Here is a 19090-nt window from a genome sequence, read left to right as displayed (position 1 = left end):
GAGGTTCCTTAAAAAACTAAAAATAGAACTACCCTATAATCCAGCAACTACACTATTAGGTATTTACCGAAAGGATACAAAAACACATTCAAAGGGGTACATGCACCTCAATGTTTATAGCAGCATTATCAACAATAGCCAAATTATGGAGAAAGCCCAAATGTCCACTGACTGATGAATAAAGAAGATGTGGTGTGTGTATACACACACACACACACACACACACACACACACACAATGGAATAGTACTCAGCCATCATAAAGAATGAAATGTTGCCATTTGCAATGATGTGCATGGAACTAGAATGCATTATGCTAAGTGAAATAAGTCAGTCAGAGAAAGACAAATACCATATGATTTCACTCATATGTGGAATTTAAGAAACAAAACAGATGAACACATGGGAAGGAGAGAGGAAGAGAAGAGAGGGAAATAAACCATAAGAGACTCTCAATGATAGAGAACTGAGGGTTGATGGAGGGATGTGGGTGGGAGATGGGCTAGATGGATGCTGGGAGCACTGGGTATTGTATAAAGTTATGAATCACTGAATTCTACTCCTGAAACCAATATTACACTGTATGTTAACTAAAGTTTAAATTTAAAAAGTAAAAATAAATAAAAATTAAAAATAAAAATATTTTTTAAAAACACAAAAAGTAGCTGGCTCAAAGTATTATTAATAGCCTAGGCATTTTAGAGAGGAAGTAATTGAGGTTAAAGAAGTTTTAGACTCAAATCCTGGGCAAGTCATCTAACCACTCTAAGCCTACTTCCTCACTTAGAAAAATGGAATGAATAATACCTAAGTACAACAAAGTTGGTGTAAGGCTTAAACGTGATCATATATAGAAGGGCTTCCCAGTGACTGGTACATAGCTCGGTATATTCCATGCTATCCCCAAATGGCATCCTTCCAATTAAGACTACTGCCAGGTTCAAAAGAGGTTTACATGAGAAATCTAAAACATTCACTACAATAAAAGATACACGGTGAAGGGGCGCCTGGGTGGCTCAGTCGGTTAAGCGTCCGACTTCGGCTCAGGTCATGATCTAGCGGTTTGTGAGTTCGAGCCCCGCGTTGGGCTCTGTGCTGACAGCTCAGAGCCTGGAGCCTGCTTCGGATTCTGTGTCTTCCTCTCTCTCTCTCTCTGCCCCTCCCCTGCTCATGCTCTGTCACTTTCTGCCTCAAAAAAAAAAAAACATTAGGGGCGCCTGGGTGGCGCAGTCGGTTAAGCGTCCGACTTCAGCCAGGTCACGATCTCGCGGTCCGTGAGTTCGAGCCCCGCGTCGGGCTCTGGGCTGATGGCTCAGAGCCTGGAGCCTGTTTCCGATTCTGTGTCTCCCTCTCTCTCTGCCCCTCCCCCGTTCATGCTCTGTCTCTCTCTGTCCCAAAAATAAATAAACGTTGAAAAAAAAAAAGATACACAGTGAAAAGGTGACTCCTTAAGGTAGAAAATCCAACCAGATCAAGTGGTTCTCAATCTTGGCTACGCCCTGGAACTACCTGGGGGGTTTCAAAAACCAATGATGCCTGAATCCAGCTCCCAGAGACTCTGTTTAATTGGTCTGTGGTACACCCAAGTATAGAGAGTTTTAAAAGCTCTCCAGGTGATTCTAATGTGTATCTGACACAGAGAACTAAAGAATTACATCTAGTCTATGGACAGGTGTTACTACTATTAAGATATCATTATAAATTAATTTGGTCAAGAAATTTATTCCTTGATCCAAATAAGCCTAAAGAAATTATTAATAAGAAAAAAATCTTCCTAATAAATACTGTCTATTAATTACAATTGAGCAGAACTAATAACTAATCTAACATGCAAGTCACCTAGAACATAATGAATACTTAGAATATATAGAATTCAAAAGATCAAGTTGGAATCAGACATCTAAGGAATTTTTACACACCTAAGTGGTGGCAAATACACACACACATTAAGGAAAACAGTTACATTGATTTCACCAGGAAACTGAACATGACTTTCTAAAATCTTGTTTCTTAGAAGAAAATGTCACTGGAACCTTAAAGGAAAATGAGCTGTCAGGTTTAGCATTTGGTTTCCCATTTGGGCACACGCCAAGAGAAGAATTTCATCCTTAACAGGTGTTTCAGAATATTCTCAAGATTGGTGAAAATGAAATGATTTGCCTCTTGGAGCTTAAAGGGAATAGGATTCCCTATTTGTAGATCTCCTCCACAGAGGAGCTTGAACAGACCTAATTCACCTGGTACAACACAGAATAACAATTTACACACTTCCTAAACCAGCCTATATCCAGAGGTGTAAGTCCAAAAGAAGCCAGTTAACCACTTAAGCTAACCATGTTACTGTGGAGACAGAATGTGGGCAACCATGTAAGTAAGCACAGAGTGAAGTGATCACAAAGTTTCTGAGCAAATTCATAAAGATGACCCTGAAGAAAGCATCAGTCTTTGACAAACACTGGAGACTAATCGAACAGACACAGTCCTGCCTTCCAGAAGTCTCCCGTCTTGTGGAGAAGACATCAAACAATATGCAAATAAATATACATAACTGAAAAATGCTACAAAGGAAAGGTAGAGGGTGTTACAAAAACATATGGTAGAGTAATCAGCGTGGTTGGTGGGGATGAAGATGTCAAAGCAAGGTTCCCTAGAAAGAAAAATTTAACAATATAACTAGGTAAGGAAGAGAGAGTATAAGGCAAAGGGAACAGCATATGCCAAGGCTCTAAGGCAGGAACGAGCACAGCACACTTCAGGAACTGAAGAAAACTAGCTAGGCTTAAGTGCAAAACCAGAAAAAGAGTGGTGTGAGTTGTGACTGAAAATGCAGGGCTGGCAAGTCACGTTCAAGAGTTTGGCCATCACTCCAATGGAAGAGAATTCCATCTTCAATGAAAGATGTTGACAGATATAAGCAGAGGTAATAAAGTAATCACATTTGCCTTTTAGAAAGACGCCTCTACCCTCAATGTGAAGAACTGATTGGGAGGAGAACAATAATTATGTGCCTAGTAAGTAGGTTGAAGTAATTCACAGAAGATGCGGCAGGGTGGCAGTAAAGAGACAAGTGGTAGATTAAAAAGACAAATTTAAGAGACAAAACTTAACAGGACTTGGTGATACATTTGGAATGATGAAACTGATCCATTATCAGTCCTTAGAAATTCTAGGACATAAAACACTAAACTGTTTTGTCATTAGTAATCAAGCACTGCAGAAAAGTGTAGAAAAGAGTCATCTTCCTGCTGAATTTCCTGTCAGTATGTCCCGTGAAGCTGGGGGCCTCACTCACTTGTAGAGCAGGCTGGGGGCCTTCACGGTACACCGGAAACCTTGCTGGGTCTGCACCACCTCGTAGGCATCACAGGGCTCTTCTGCACACTCCATGAAGCCTGCAGAGAAACCATCACACCTCACTCACAGCTGCTGCTCTGCGGAGAAGTCTTCTCCCCACCTGCCAACCACTCTCAAGGTTTAAAAAAATACACATGTACAAACACTTTATATTGCAGAACACTGCTCTGACAGATTCCTCCTGATCTGCTCTTGGAAGAAAAATAAAAAACACGTGACTATGTTAAACCTTCCAGTCTTAGAACCCTGTTGAAGTCGTATATACGTAGCACTATTTAACTGTTTTCCCCCAGAAAGATAAGACACAATAAAACTTTTTTACTATTTTTTATGGAGATGTAATTCACATAACATAAAGTATCCTCTTACAACGTGCAAGTAAGCAGTTTTTAGTATGAGGACAAAATTACTTCAAAATTACTTGAATGAGATAGCAGTGATAGCAGGAGAACTTACACCATTAGGCCAGCCAAAGAGAAAGGAGGGTCAAATAAAGGAGATCAAGTCCCCAAGGCTAAAGGAAAACAATGGGAAAACCAAAGGGAAGACTGACCCCCAAGGCTTAGGGCCTGATGAAAAAGTTTATAAACCAAAAGGAAAAGGAAGCAGAGAACATGAAAGGCCCTATTCGTGCATTAAACCCAAGCCCAATTTAATTGACTTAGAAGTATTCATAATCAGGGTGCCTGGGTGCCTCAGCTGGTTAAGCATCTAAGTCTTGATTTCGGTTCAGGTCACGATCTCACGGTTTGTGAGTTCGAGCCTTGCATTGGGCCCCTGCACTGATGAGGGATTCTCTCTCTCCCTTTCTCTCAAAATAAGTAAACTTAAAAATATATATATTCATAATCCATCTCAACTGTTTATTTTACTTCTTAAAATCATCCCTACGTAATAATGAAATTACATTAGTCACATATTTGGAAATGCCTATATGATTACAAGAAGAAAAATCACAACATAACAGTAATAACAGCTAACATTTTGGGGCACTGGATAAAATGTATATTTCATTTATTTCAACAATTTATATATACTACTTCACAACTTTACAGATAAAGGAAATTAATTTTGTCACAGAATATTAATGGCTACTGTTATGAGTTTATTAAAATTACCCCTTATTACATTTTTGTCTCTGCACAGAGATGAAACATGATTTACGGACTGCAACTGAGAATGGCTCATCAAATTGAAACTAATCAGTCCCCTCAGACATCCACACAAATGGAGCTAGGTAGAGGCCAAACATCTCAAATTTCAGTGCTCACAAAGAACACTTTGAAACAGAACAAAACACTGCTTCCACAATTCAGAGACCACTGTACTAATCTGACCCAAGAGCAACTAGGATTACCTTGATAGAAGTCTTCATCTTCTTCTTCATGTTGATAAGTCTGTTCTTGGATGGGATTTTTTCTGTAAATCCGTCCACCAAGTCTTATAAGCTGTGGGCGCAGAACTTCCATGATACTTTCTCCCAATAGTACTCTAGTGAAATCCTGAAAAACAAATGATCATTTTACCTTGTTTTAATCAGAAATAAAAACCCTCTATTACATGGACCATTATGCAATTGGACATCTGTTCAAAGTACACACTAAGCAAAAGCAGCCCTATTCCCATTAGATTTCCCCTACCTGCAAGCTGTTTTAAGTCAGTTGCTACATCTTCCGTAACAGTATTCCATTCCTGGATCACTCTAGACAGTAATTTGTTTTTGTGTTTAAAGATTTTACGTTTAAGTAATCTCTACACCCAACATGGGCTTCAAATTCACAACCCTGAGATCAAGAGTCGCATGCTCCACAGACTGAGCCAGCCAGGTGCCCAGGTGCCCCTAAACAGTAATTTGTAAACTATTTCAGCACTCCAAGAAAAGGTGATTCAATGGTACTCAGCCCAGAGGCCCCTGGGTGGCTCAATCGGTTGGGCAGCAACTCTTGATTTCAGCTCAGGTCATGATCTCAGAGTTCATGGGTTCGAGCCCCTTGTCAGGCTCCACACTATCAGGAGCCTGCTTGGGATTCTCTCTCTCTTTCTCTCTCCCTGTCTCTCTCTGCCCCTCCTCCACATACGTGCAACCAAAAAAAAAATATTCAGCCCTCTATATACAGGTCATCCATGACTTTGTGAGAATAGTATTTATTACTATTATTTATTAGTTCAACCTAAAGAGAGTAAGAAACAATTTTCTGTTTAACCATTTGCTAAGTGTCTCACCCTGTTTATCCAACATGATAATTAAGAGGATTAGGAATGTTTAGCACACTTATCTTTCAGGAAGTAAAAATAACCTCTAAGTACTTTCAGACATGCTAGAAACATACCTCAAAATTAGATCCAGTTGCCCATCAAAACAGTTAAACTATCACTTAACCAAATGGTTCTTCAAACCAACACATTGCTATCCATTTCTACAGGCCACTACCCAAAAACTGTACATCACTCACTGAGAAGCCAAGCTTCTAGTCACCACTTAATGAATCAAGAATTAAAGCAAAGGTTCCTTACGGACTAGCTGTGGTTAAGTTCAACGAATGTTCCTACATGTTACACAGTCTTGAAGCCCAAAATTCGAGAGATCCTCCAAAACCCGACCCGTCCTTACTAAATATACTAAAGCTCAATCCAACCCTCACCAAGTAAGTCACTTTAATTGGTAATTTGCTTCCGGAATGAAGGAGAGATTTCGCGTTGCAAGAAATAACAACATAGAAGGTAAGCAGACTTGAAGACAGGCATAATTAGCAACAGTTTAAGGACATTACACCGTAGTGCCCTATTCCCCCAGGACCTCACAAAATAAAAAAGGCCCTTCACAAAGGTAGTTTAATGTTTAGGCCGGGCCCTCAGACCATGAGCTCTGGAGTAAGAGCGTAGTGTCTCAAAGGCAGCAAACTTCGTCTGCCTTTCCCATTCAGCACTGGGGTACTGCTCTGAAAGGGGGGGGGGGGGGGAGGACGGGGTAGATAAGCAATTTAATCCTGCCTCGTGGTAGCCTGGAGAGAGGAGAGCAGAAGGCCTGAAATGTCGTGGGGGAAGCTAACGCCCCGCATCATAAAGCGAGCAAAAAAAAAAAAGCGAGTACACCAAAACGACTGAAGAGAAAGGAACTCCAGGACTCCAAGCAAAACCACGGTAAGGTTGGGGGAGGGGGGGCGGGGGGGGGTGTGGGACGAAGGACCCGGAAGTTCTTTCCCTGAGCGCGTTCACCACTTCCCGCCGCCCTGGCCACGCCCACCAGCGCGAGCGCGCGCACGCCGGCGCCGGTTCCTTCCGCGCGGGCGCGCGCACGCCGCCGTCCTCGTCGTTGTAAACGCTGCCGCTCCGGCTTGGCCCTGGGGGCGGGGCTGTAGGGGAAAGTGCCAAATCCTCTGAGGTAAGTGGCCGAGGGCTCAAGGACCCCGGGAGCTTGGTGGAAGGGAGTTGATCCCTGGGATCCTACCTGCAGGGACTAGTAAAACAGAGAAGATGGGAGGAGAAACTGGAGCCTGCCGCAGAGGGAGTGTAAGGAAATTTCCTCAGGCCGCGCCGCACTGGGTGCGCATGCGGGCCGAGGGGCGGCGCCTGCGCAATGGGGCGGCGCCGGTGGCGTCGCCCCCTTGAGACCGCACGGGGAAGGAGGAGGAAGCGTGCCTGGGAGTTAGTGGGGAAACTGCCAGCGTCCTGACCCCTCCCCTTTCTAGCCCCTTTCTCTCCACCCGACCTAGTTTTAGCTGCAGCATCCATTTGGGTGGTAGTCCTGCTGTTTTAAGTGGAGCCCGATGGAACGATTTGTTGATGATGGAATTTAGTGATTGCTTGTAATAACTTGCCATTGTACCAGTGTCCTTTCAGCGTCTTTCATAAGGAGACTCCTTCTAAAAGAAGAATTCTTTTAAGAAAACAGACGTAGATCTGATAGAAAGTAAAGTTTATGAATACGAGGTCATCCCTGTCGTAGATAAAGTAAATGTTTGATCATCCTATCACTGGACACAGCCATGCTGTGTCCCCCCAAAATAACATTGCTCTGCTATGGGGATCTCTACTGCCAACAGACTCAGCTTCCCTTATAAGGTTAAGTCCCACATTAGATTACTTATCATGAATATTTACTCATTAAACAGAATTTTAGCGAGTACCTACCTTGGGCCTGGCAGCCTAGTGTGTGCTAGAGTTGTATTAATACTGTAGATCTGCAGAATGAAGAAGAAAAAAAAAAACCAGTAATGGACCAACTCTCATGACACCCCACTTGTCTTTCCCACGCATATAATCTTTGCTGAGCCACTAGCCCTGTGTTCTATCATCGTTCGTTATTCATTCGGGAAAGTTGAGATCCGGGTTCTGTTGCTAGGCCTTGCAGGTAGAAAGACAACTCGTTCCCCCTTTCCTAGATCACAGAATTCTTTCTAAACTCATGAACCGTAAAATGAAAGTGTTAAGTGGGTTAATGGAGGGCATTTTCCCTCTTGCTGAGCAGACCCTTTCCCCTCTAGGAGCTTGCTGACTCTGTCAAACGGAGAGAATTAAAACTTTTCTCATGAGCAAGTGTGTTGGGACATACTGTGAATGCAAAACTGGGATCTGCATTAGGGGAAAAAAAGATTCAGGAGTAAATATCCATTACTAATTTTGGATAGCTAGTATTAAGTGTTTACTATACCTGTAACTATTCTAAATGCTTTAGTTATATTAACCTTTGTGACACCTTTCTGAGGAAGGTACTACTATGATTCCGATTTCAGAGATGAGGTAACTGAGGAACAGAGAGGTTAAACGATTTGTCCAGAGTTACAACAGCAAGTTAAATAGCAAAACCAAGACGTGAACCTAGGCCGAGAGGCTTCAGAGTCTGTACTCTTAGTGCTTTCATATGGCACATGATATGTCCACAAAGCCGTTGCTTGAAAAGTGTCACAGCATAGAAGCTAACATTTCTATAGCTTGGTTTTGTTTGGTCATCCATAAAATGAAGGAATTGGATTAGATGACCTTTAAGGAATCTTGTGGTTCCTGTGAAATGTTTAATTCATTTAGCAAACATTTATTTAAATCAACAGCTACTTAATGTAAGCCAAGCATTATGTTTGGTTCTGATGATCAGAATGCGTGCCTTCATAAAGCAGTTACAAAGCAGGGTTTATTGTTAGTTTCATTTAAATTCCTCTCTTACCATCTGCTGATAGCATGCAAAATTCAACCTGTATCTTTAAAGCTAGAAATTACTTAGGTGTATTATTCTAACTCAGCAGAAAACTGCTTACCTGTGTAAAGGTACTTTGTGCTAATTGTGCACTCCAGTTTTCAACCTTAGCTGTTTTGTGTATTGAATGATAGTAGTTCTGAGTTTGAAAGAAAATGGGATGAAAGGGAATTCCTTTGATTATACTCAGTTTAGAAGTCACACTGTGTCTAGCCTTTGAAGCTGTCCTCACTCTGGCAGTCCCTAGGGAGCTCTGCTGAACCACTGATTTCAAAATATAAAGCATCCCTTGCATTTGCAACTGAATAGAGCATTTATCAAGGTGTAGAAAAAAGATTTGGGGTTTTAAGTCTTAGGTGAGATACATAAACACTTCACAGTAGGTTCTGCTCTGAACTGATGGGAAATAAGACTGAGTACCTCTCCAAAAGATGGCTAAATTATCTGTATACTTTATTTGAATTCCAACAAGAATCCACTTAGAAATTTAGACCAGGTCCATTACTGCTTCAGTTCTGTTTAAAAGAGTATTTAAGAACCTGTCAAGCTATATTTTAAGCTAGTGTCACCCAAAGATTGGATATGTATCCAACTTGAAATGTTGTTGGTTTTCTGACTATGATTCGGAAAGTTACAGAGCTCAGAGAAAAAAGAAAAGGTGATCTAATAGCAAAATTGACGATGTCCTTAATCAATTTGTATTTTTAAATAGGCTGACATTCTAATTATAGCAGTTGCCTTACTGTTCCCATGTCTCCCTTCAGTTTTAATCAGTATTACTTATGGACATATAATGAAATAAAAAACTAAACTCTGCTTCCCTGACAGCCTTAAATCATCATCACAAAATTAAGGAAACAGAACAGCCAGCATTTCAAAAATGCACACTATATCATTTTTCTTGCTAGGACACTGGATTATGTATATATATATGGGATTTATGTCTGCATAGTATTCTCTCATTTTTTCTATTTTTTCAAAAATAAGTTCTGACTTTTGTAACAAATGTTTTTTGCAACTAGCAAAAGAAGAAAATACCAGCTAAAATTCTTGGCCATTAAAGACAGAAATTCATTTTTAAAATCCTTTTAAAGTCATTTTTTCTGTTTTTTTAAATTGAGCTAAAATTCTCATAACATAACATTAACCATTAGCCATTTTAAAGTATACAATTCAGTGTAAAGTCATTTTTTAGTCTAAAGACTAGAGCTGTATTATCCAATACAGTAATCACTAGCCACATGTGACTATTTAAATTTCAATTAATATTAATTACAATTTTAAAATACAGTTTTTCAGGGGTACCTGGCTGGTTTGGTTGGTGGAGCATGTGACTCTTGATTGCAGTTGTGAGTTCAAGCCCCACATTTGGTATAGAGATTACCTAAAAAAAAATTTTTTTTTAATTAAAATACAGTTCTTCAGTCACACTAGTTTAATAGCCACAGAAGGTCAATGGCTATCATATTGGACAGCACAGAAATAGAATGTTAGAACATTTCCATCATGGCGGGAAATTCTAGCACAATGCTAGCCATTCTTTTTAGAAAACGTACATTTTTTAGAATCTTAAGTAAATGTGTAATATAAGCTTCGATGGCAAAAGTAGTATTTTGGTTTTGAACTTCTGTAAGGAATCATGTGTTCAGTACAGATTTTCTCATTTACATTTGGGCTTTCTGATTTTTTAATATGACATGGGGTTAAACACAGCTGCTGTATTCGTAATAAACCACGAATTCAACGAGCCATTTCATGAGCTACTTTGTTCTGGTTTGGGGATGCCACCAAGTGACCAATTTGGGTATTACATTTGGATGAAAAAGTTTTTAAAACATTTTTAATGAAAAGACAAATATGTATTTCCTAACCAATTCCCTTTCCTTGAGAACAGAACACAGTGTTATTCTGGAATTTTATTTGGAAAATTTTTTAAGTGAATTTTTTGGTATGGCTTGGTCAGGACGTAGCCAAGACAAATTGTCCTATGAGGCATGTTGTTTTATCCTCATATAATTTATTTCCTCAGTCAAATTGCTACCTTGGCCCTGCCATATCACCCTTTCATAACCCATAAATCACCCACAGTCGATCCCAAGTGATATAAACAGTTTGCTAATGGTAGGAAGTAGTGTTTTAAGTAGAAAAGCAGAATAAACATATTTTCACTTAAAATCCTGAGATTTTGGCCTGAGGCATTAGTAAAAGATTGCGGAAGTAGAAAGGATAGAAAAAAAGGAGAGCTTATACTAAACTGTATGCTGGCTTTTATGGCAGCTAGAATGAAACATTGTCAGTCTCACTTCCATAAACTTGCCAATCACTGTTTTTCTTTCTCTGTAGTGAAGTGAGAATTCTGCTAGAGAGGAAATGGCTGCCTCTTCATCATCCTCCTCAGCTGGTGGGGTCAGTGGAAGTTCTGTCACGGGATCTGGTTTCAGTGTCTCAGACCTTGCCCCACCACGGAAAGCCCTTTTCACCTACCCCAAAGGAGCTGGAGAGATGTTAGAAGGTGATCTCATGCTGCTTTTTGCTGAATAATTGGATTCTGACCTGCAATGAATATTAATTGTAAAGAAGCTATTAAGTGGATTAGAGACAAGTGTGCCCTGATTTCAGCTTCACATTTCATCTCTTGTCCCCATTTCAAAATGTTATGTTCAAAACACAAATCTTTCTCCACTGTCAAAATTTTGGAGCTGAAAAAGACTTTGGAAATCAAGGAAGTCATCTAGACTTATTTAGACCCAGAAAAGTTAAAGTGATTTGACCACGTTAAAGACAAAGTCAGCACTAGAACCAGGAATTCTCTTGACCTCCTGCTCCAGTTTGCTTTATCCTGGCACCAGTCTGCCTCCCTATGATGAGTAGGTTTGATGCGTTTTTTTCTAAACTACAGATAGATTAACCTCATCAAATAGGTTCTAAGAGGAAAACTAATATACTACTCTTATATGTGAAGATGACTCTCCTGGCCCATTGCAGGACAGTGCTGTGTGGTTTTACTAGCACTGGAGCTGGATTTGCGTCAAATCATCCACCATCTTACTCAGCACACATTTGCAAACTGGCTGGCCAAGATCAGAGCACAAGCTGTAAGCATGAAACCGCATTGATACCCGAAATTCATTGGATACATGTCACTTTAGGAGCTAGACCAATAAATTCTTAATAGGGAGCATAAAAAATCACCTGAAGAGCTTATTTAAAATGCACATTTCTGGCCCACCTTAGAGATTCTGAATTAGTCTAGGATGCAGCACAGGAGTCTGTCTGTCTTGTGACTAACATTCGAGGGATTCTTACAAAAGAATGGTCCGTAACTATAAACTGTTCATCATACTTTGAAAAAAGTCAGCAAAGAACCTATTAAGGATTCAAAATCTACTTGTTTGTAGCACTTTTGTGCTTAGTTACATATTGATCTTTTTTGCTTTAAATTGCAAATCTTGGTAAGTATATTTTAAAAATCTGGAGATCTCTGAGAAAGGTACAAACTATAGGCGTCAGCTTTTGGGGGTGAACTTTATTCATTTATGTCGGGTAAAAAGAATTTTGGGTTAAGCCCAAACAGAAGAATCATTTGTGACAAAGAAGCATGGGAAGCCTGGGACCATAAGGCTCTCTAGAAGTGGTTGAAATCACGATTAGTGAAATAGACAATTGGGTAATGTAGTTGGTGATCCATCTGTGATGTACGTACTTCTGTCTTTGCCTTTTCATCTTCAGTTGTGTTAATCGAATATTCGAGTTGGCATCACTGAGTCTGGACATAGTGAACAATTGGGGCCTTGTTTACCATATGTGGCACTAAAAATACATTATGACTTCAACTGTATGCGGCAGACAACTGGTATTAAGGAAGTTGCCCACAAAAATCAAAAATTGGAGGCACTGAAATTGCTTAATGAGTTTTATAGCCGCAGAAGAGGAATCAATGTTTAACAATGGACTCTAAGATTAAAGTCATTTAAATTCTAGCTACAAGAGGAATTTGATACAGGAGGTACCTCCTTAGTCTCAAAGCTATAAGGGTTCTGTGTCAGCGTATACCAGATTACTTGGAAACATTAAAGAAGAAAGGCTACTGAGATTAGTCTGAATGCTGATGTTCTAACAAGTTTTAGTTCTCTACATTTTTATTCCATCCCAGTGTGCTTCATGGAGGAAATGTGTTGGCTTTCTGTTGTAGGATGAATTTATATTAGGTTTAAATTCAAAGTGCACAGTTTTGATTCCCTTTCTTAGGCTTAAAGTTTTAGCTATATTTTAAAGCCACTTCCACTTAAGGACAAACTATGAAAACTTCAAGATGGTCATTCCTGAATTATCCTGGTCAAATCAAGAATGTTGAATTGAAAAAGAGTACTCCTAAAAAGAATTTTCTTAAATGAAACCTAATAAGGATGTTGGATTTCGAAGCATCTTCTACTATGTTTATGGGTGATACTATTATGCAGCTAATCTAACGCACATTAACGGACCAGTTTTCTTACACCAGTTTAATTGAATATGAAAATAGAGTAAGAAAAGTTGCCTTTTCAGAGAAGGAAGACAGGCAATCAGGAGCCAAGATTGGGTACTGTTTATAACAGGTTCGACTTGATTTTGCATCCTCCTCATAAGTCTAAGGATAATAAACCAAAGTAATATACTTAACATTATGAATTAACTTTCTCACGCATCCACTCTGTAACAGACACCTCAAATAATGTATACATGGTCCCCAACTTACTGATATTTTGACTTAGGATTTTGTTACTTTACTATGATGCAAAAGCCATATGCATTTAATAGAAAGCATACTTCGAGTTTTGAATTTTGATCTATTCCTGGGCTAGCGATATTTGGTATAGCACTCTCTCAGGATGCTGGGCAGGAGCCACGGATCTCAGCCACACAATCACCAGGGTAAACAACCGATGATACCATTCTGTACCCAAACAATCATTTCTGGTTTTCACTTTCAGTACAGTGTTCAATAATTTACATGAGATATTCAACACTTTATTATAAAATAGGCTTTGTGTTAGATGATTTTGCCCAACTGTAGGCTAATGCAAGTGTTCCAAGCACTTTTAAGGTAGGCTATGCTAAGTTATGATGTTTGGTAGGTTAGGTGTATTAAATGCATCTTCCAGGGTACCTGGCTGGATCAGTCCATGGAGCATGTGACTCTTGGTCTCAGGGTTGTGAGTCTGAGCCCCACGCTGGGTGTAGAGATCACTTAGAAAAATAAAATCTTGGGGCGCCTGCGTGGCTCAGCCGGTTGAAGTGCCATCTTCGGCTCATGTCATGATCTCACAGTTTATGAGTTTGAGCCCCGCTTTGGGCTTGCTGCTGTCAGCACACAGCTGACTTCGGATCCTCTGTCTCCCTCTCTGCCCCTACCCCACTCTTAGCTCTCTCTCTCAAAATAAATAATGAAGTTGAAAATAAAAATCTTTTTAAAAAATGCATTTTCAACTTGATATTCTTAGCTTGTGATGGGTTTATCAGGATGTAACCCCATCATAAACTGAAGAAGATCTTTACAGCAGTTTTCAGCATTCTTCCTGCCCTTGGCTAAGATTGTCCTCACCCAGTTTAGTGAGCAAATTAGAGAATGCCTTCCAACCCAGAAGCAGCTGAATTTTAGTGACATTGTAGGCTACTGAAGTATAAATTATCTGGCATAGTCTAATTTCCTGCTGTGAGGTAATATTCTTTTAAATGAATTTGATAGCATTTTATTTATTGGAGTTGGCATGGCATTTATTTATTAGATTTGGCAATTTACTGAACTTTTCACTACTTATAACCTTTGCTTGTCCCTTAAGAGGAAAGCTGATGTATTGCTGTTTGGTGTGTTACAAAGGGTTTGATTACAATTTCTAAATAGAAGATGGATTGCCCCAGGCTGACTCCTCTCTAGAGAAATTCCAGGCTTTAGATTGGTACAGATACCACATCTAATAGGATGTGGCTAAGCAGTGGACTTTGTGGTTAATACAGAGCTGCAAGTCAACAAAAGTGTGTTCCATAGGCATAAAGTGGTAAAGTGATACGCAAGTGCCTTTTTGAAAGATTAGCTTACATCTTTTTGCTTTGAAGTTCATTGCCAAGGGAAATATGCAAATGTTATAACTTAAGCATTTTATCCTAATAGCACCTGTGATTAAATGTAAGTGCGAGGTAGCACTTCCAAGAGCTTCCAAATACATCTTGGCCTGATCCTTATAGCCCATAATCCCCACTGCCTTTCGTGAAGTGAGATCCTAAAGTTTAGGATCAAACTACCTGAGAAGTGGGCTCTAATTCTCTATGCTTTGCTCTTTCTAAAATAAAACTTGAGTTATAATTTGACTCTTTAAGCAAGGGTATGAAGAGGATAATGAACACTGGCATATTTACATAATAAACTGGACAGTATAATATTTAGGTAATTGAAAATAAAAAATTTTTTTGCTCAGTTTAGATTATCTGCTCACAAATGATTTCCATTCAGCCAGAGGAATGGGGTGGGAGGAAGGGATAGGATATTATACACCATATAGTTCAATATGTAGAAAAGAGGTTGAATTTAACGAACGTAGCTTTCTTCCTAAAGTGTAGCACTTTATGAAATAATATTTTGAAATAAAACGTTATGCATATATTAATACATAATCTGAAAATAGTTACATTTTCTTTTTTTTTTTTTTGCATCAATTTTGAATATAATATTGGACAGAAGCCCTCTTGGTTGTACATCCAAGCCATTTGGATACAATATCTATGGTTTTATTGTTCACCATTTTAATCTTTTTTTTTTTCTCTTTTTTTAAGTGAGTTCTAGCCCCAACGTGGTGCTTGAACTCAGGACCCCGAGATCACTTGCGCTACTAACAGAGCCAGCCAGGCACCCCTCACCCTGTTAATCTTAAAAATAAAACTGTCACATTATTTTACCAGCAAAAAAATGGGTTTGTTCAGGAATAGCAGGGAATTGTAATTGGGGACAAGCAAGCTATGGCAAAACCATAGGCAAGTCCAGAGAACATAGGAGAGGCAAGGGGGGAGCTGGGAGAGACTATTATAAACAAAAAGTCCATTGGCACAAAGTAGGCATTTGGGAAGTGTAGTGGCTTTCCATTGGCTGAGTTATGACAGTTTCTCATTGGCTAGGCTGTTGCCTGGCGAGGAGAAAAACCTTTCTTCATCCTGCTGGGGTGGCAAAATAATAGGCTTCTTTCTTCCTGCTGGGAAAGCAAGATTTGCCTCTACCTGTTGGAGTCTGCAATTGACCCTGAGTGTTAGGGCATGAGAGCTCCCCGTCCTGGCCTTCTGCCTCCATTTGAAATGAGGTTTCCTTTTATTTCTACAATCATGACTTCTGAAATCAGGTCAGCCTTGTGTGAAACTCAGCATGAAGCCAGAATGTGTTAGTCCTATCTCCTTGTCACTTAATAGCTGGGTGACACGCCAGCCCGTGACTGATGGCTGAGTGCTTGACACCTAGTAGTGCTGACATGAACTACCACCTAAAAAAAGACAGCTGTGTCCTCTCCCTCCGTTTGTTTTAGGATTTTTGCAATACGACACCTTCCCCAAATGGTTTCTGCTACCCTTCTAAAAGTCACATTTTCTTATATGAGTTCCGTGTCTTTGGGGAGTATATTTTGCTGTATCAGCCCTTGCCTGACAAAGAATAACATGAACTAGCTTATGTTTCATAATCATCTTCCAAGTGCTGTTGCGACTGAGTTAGCTACCTTCTTGTTGCCAGTTCTTGGCACCGGTACAATGCTAGGTTCTGGAATTGCACCATACTCTTATCACCATCCAAATTGCAGTGTTTTGGTTCAGTTGGAAAATCAAGGTTACAATTTGCGTTTACAGAATAAAGTTTCCCAGCAGTGCTTTGTGATGGTCATAGTGATGTAACTTGATATATTAAAAATCAACAACAGCTATTCTGCCCTCAGTTTTACTTTTCAGGATGAAAATGATCTAGAGTTTTGGTGTACCTTTGTATTTGGATAGCACAGGAGCCATGTGGCCAAATGGGTCAGATGTCAGTGTTTGCCTGACATGCAGAATAAGAGAACATTAAGAAACTCTCAGGTTAGGAGGGGAGAAATGTTGACCAGGACATCACACTGAGGTTTCTTATTTTTGTTTTTCTAAATATTATTTTTAAACTTTGAAACAAGTAGAGGGACTGTTTTAATATTCTAGATATAGAAGAAGTAGCTTTTATAGCTAAGGACTGTTAGTTCTAAATGAAACAGAAGCCCTCTTTGTAAACACTGAAAACTACCCTGAATGTGAAAGCAGGGAAAAGAATGGCCACGCTTGCTTGGTTTATCAGAAGCCATAAAACCCTTAGAGCAGATTAAAACTTTTCCTCTTCTGTTTGTAGATGGCTCTGAGAGATTCCTCTGCGAATCCGTTTTCAGTTATCAAGTGGCATCTACGCTTAAACAGGTGAAACATGGTAAGCACATGAGTGTTGTATACTTAACTATGAGAACAAATTATGGGGCAGCGGGGATGGGAGCGGAGGATCAGAAAGGTCGGTGTGCTTTGTGACAAAAACTCCTGAAACTCTACAAGGCTGTTTAAGTGAACTTTCTAAATGACCTGCAGACAAAAACATTCCGTGATCTCTTAGTATATGTGCTGCCGAAGTGAGGACAACCTTCTGCGGTCTTAAGCCAGACGTCATGTCCACATTGAGGCTCAGAAGCTGAAGTCAGAAGTGTTAGTTTTCTAGAGGAGACTCTGCTTCCTACCATTCGTGTGTTGCTTTCCTTTCTCCTTCCTAAAACCTTTTAATGTTCTCCACTGTTTACCATCATCATCTTCACCTTCAAGTATTTATGTGATACCTTATTGTCTGTCTGGACTCTGAGAAGCCCGGACTCTAAGACCCTGATAGCACCTTTTCTGCGGCCTTCATTTATGCATCAGGGAATTGTGTTCTCCCACCAGATCGTTTCTCTCTATTGAAGGCATGATGCAGGAGGGAAAGCTGCAATTGCCTGGAGCTCAAGGATTTTAGTACCAAATTGCTATGGCATGGAGGGTACATACTCCTTGTTTTTTGTCATTGTTGTTGTAGATTAAGTCTTCTGACCAACAAAGAGTAAGACCTCAATTCTTGACTAGTGAGGAAAAAAATCCTTCTGGAAATTATTTTTAAACCAATCATCATGGTGGGTGGTGACTGTCTCGTGGGAGATACATTGTATTATATATTGCCTCCTTGACCCTTACAGATCAGCAAGTTGCTCGGATGGAAAAATTAGCTGGTTTGGTAGAAGAGCTGGAGGCAGATGAGTGGCGGTTTAAACCCATCGAGCAGCTGCTGGGGTTCACACCCTCTTCAGGTTGACCTTGCCCGGAAGGCCGCCTCTGGTGCACAGCAAGTGCAGGGCCAGCGAGGGACTTTTCTCGCAGCTTACACAGCCATCCAGAGATTCACAGCTCCATCGCTGAATTGTTAATTCGCATCCATGCTTGGTTTCTCTGTATCTATCCACAAGCAACAAATACTTAAATGTGTGATCTTGCAGGGAAAATTTTTGTTTATTTGTTTAAAAAAAGTATTGAGAATCAGAATAAGACAATCGGCGTCAGAGAACCTGAAGGTTTGGGTTTAAGAGATATTTATAAAACTTTACAAGCCAGGTAGGACACATGCCGGAATTGGCCAACTGAATGACATCTCTGCTGTCATTCATGCAGTGCCTGGAATCCTCACTGGTCAAATCCAAGATCAGGATCTGGAGTTACACAACACAGCGTTTCTGACCTAAAACAGTTCTTCTTGCAGATGAATGTGATTTCAACTCAGGACCTGTTCAAATGAGGAATTTTAAAATTTCGGGTTTTTTTCTATTTTTAGACATCTAATTCTATAGATTCTAACTTTTTCTAACCTCTTCTAGACATGCCAAATGCTGGCAAAAAGAATTACTTTTTGAATGTTGAAGCACTTGTAAAAATAAATCTGTGAGCAAAATCCTTTTAAACACAGAAATCCTGAGTTCATCTTGTTGGTGGGCTCAAGCAATTCTGTAGCAAATAAATCCTTTGAAAGAGTTCCAAATTGGTTTTCTTTGTCCTTTCAAAGTCTCAGGGATTTGGGATACCAGGAAGAGGTCAAATTACTTTTTAGAAGAAGGGAGTCTAAAAACATTTCTCCTAAGCAAATGATAGATTTCCTTTATCCCAGGGATATTTGTCTTTACAAAACCATATGAACTTAGGTTGGGGTGTTGTTTTTTTTTTTTTTTAGAGAGCGGAAGTGTGCACACAAGCTGGGGAGAGAAGCAGAGGGAGAGAGAGAGAGAACATCTTCAGCAGATGCCTCCGTCAGCGCAGAGCCCAACTCAGGGCTTAATCCCACGACCCTGGGATCATGACCTGAGTCAAAATCAAGAGTTGGATGCTCAACCAACTGAGCGACCCAGACACCCCGAATTTAGTAGGCTCTTACACCAGGATATGGAAAAGCCTGGAAAGCTAAGAGATGTCCTTTGTTCTCCCTCATGGGACTCCAGGGTCCACACTGTACACT

At 40.0% G+C, this 19090-nt stretch overlaps 2 protein-coding genes across 7 annotated transcripts in view; one reads left to right on the top strand and one right to left on the bottom strand.

The window, feature by feature from the left end:
* ASCC1 (activating signal cointegrator 1 complex subunit 1) overlaps positions 1–6924 on the bottom strand; it is a 108570-nt gene extending 101646 nt beyond the window's left edge. For 4 of the 5 annotated variants that reach the window (XR_003972858.1, XM_030334680.1, XM_030334683.1 and 1 more), the window contains exons 1-3: positions 6802–6906; positions 4711–4855; positions 3292–3391 (exon numbers count right to left, since the gene is read on the bottom strand). Coding sequence is in view for 4 of the 5 variants with exons in the window: in XM_030334680.1 (XP_030190540.1) it covers positions 3292–3391; positions 4711–4822 (212 nt within the window). In the remaining variant the exon portion in view is untranslated. Of the gene's footprint in view, positions 1–3291; positions 3392–4710; positions 4856–6801 lie in introns of all 5 variants that reach the window. The other variant, XM_032595289.1, reaches the window with a different exon arrangement.
* On the top strand, positions 6628–18619 carry ANAPC16 (anaphase promoting complex subunit 16). 2 transcript variants are annotated; one of them, XM_030334684.2, is made up of 4 exons: positions 6628–6735; positions 10888–11056; positions 16928–17002; positions 17787–18619. In XM_030334684.2, the coding sequence occupies exons 2-4, from the start codon at positions 10915–10917 to the stop codon at positions 17900–17902; spliced, it is 333 nt and encodes a 110-aa protein (XP_030190544.1). In that variant the 5' UTR covers positions 6628–6735; positions 10888–10914; the 3' UTR covers positions 17903–18619. The 2 variants fall into 2 exon arrangements, with proteins under 2 accessions (XP_030190544.1, XP_030190545.1); XM_030334685.1 differs by lacking the exons at positions 6628–6735; positions 10888–11056 and adding an exon at positions 11418–11639.
* Positions 18620–19090: the final 471 nt, after the last annotated feature.

This window comes from Lynx canadensis, chromosome D2 (assembly GCF_007474595.2).
Source record: "Lynx canadensis isolate LIC74 chromosome D2, mLynCan4.pri.v2, whole genome shotgun sequence".
Classification (NCBI taxonomy): Eukaryota; Metazoa; Chordata; class Mammalia; order Carnivora; family Felidae; genus Lynx; species Lynx canadensis.
The sequence above is the reverse complement of the archived record's forward strand: the minus strand, read 5'-3'. Positions and strand labels throughout refer to the sequence as shown.

Bases quoted from the DNA above. Each gene is read 5' to 3' on its own strand.
- ANAPC16 (XM_030334684.2), top strand. From the start codon at position 10,915: ATGGCTGCCTCTTCATCATCCTCCTCAGCTGGTGGGGTCAGTGGAAGT. The intron at 11,057-16,927 runs GTGATCTCATGC...TTCTGTTTGTAG, and splicing joins AGCTGGAGAGATGTTAGAAG to ATGGCTCTGAGAGATTCCTC. The intron at 17,003-17,786 runs GTAAGCACATGA...TGACCCTTACAG, and splicing joins GCTTAAACAGGTGAAACATG to ATCAGCAAGTTGCTCGGATG.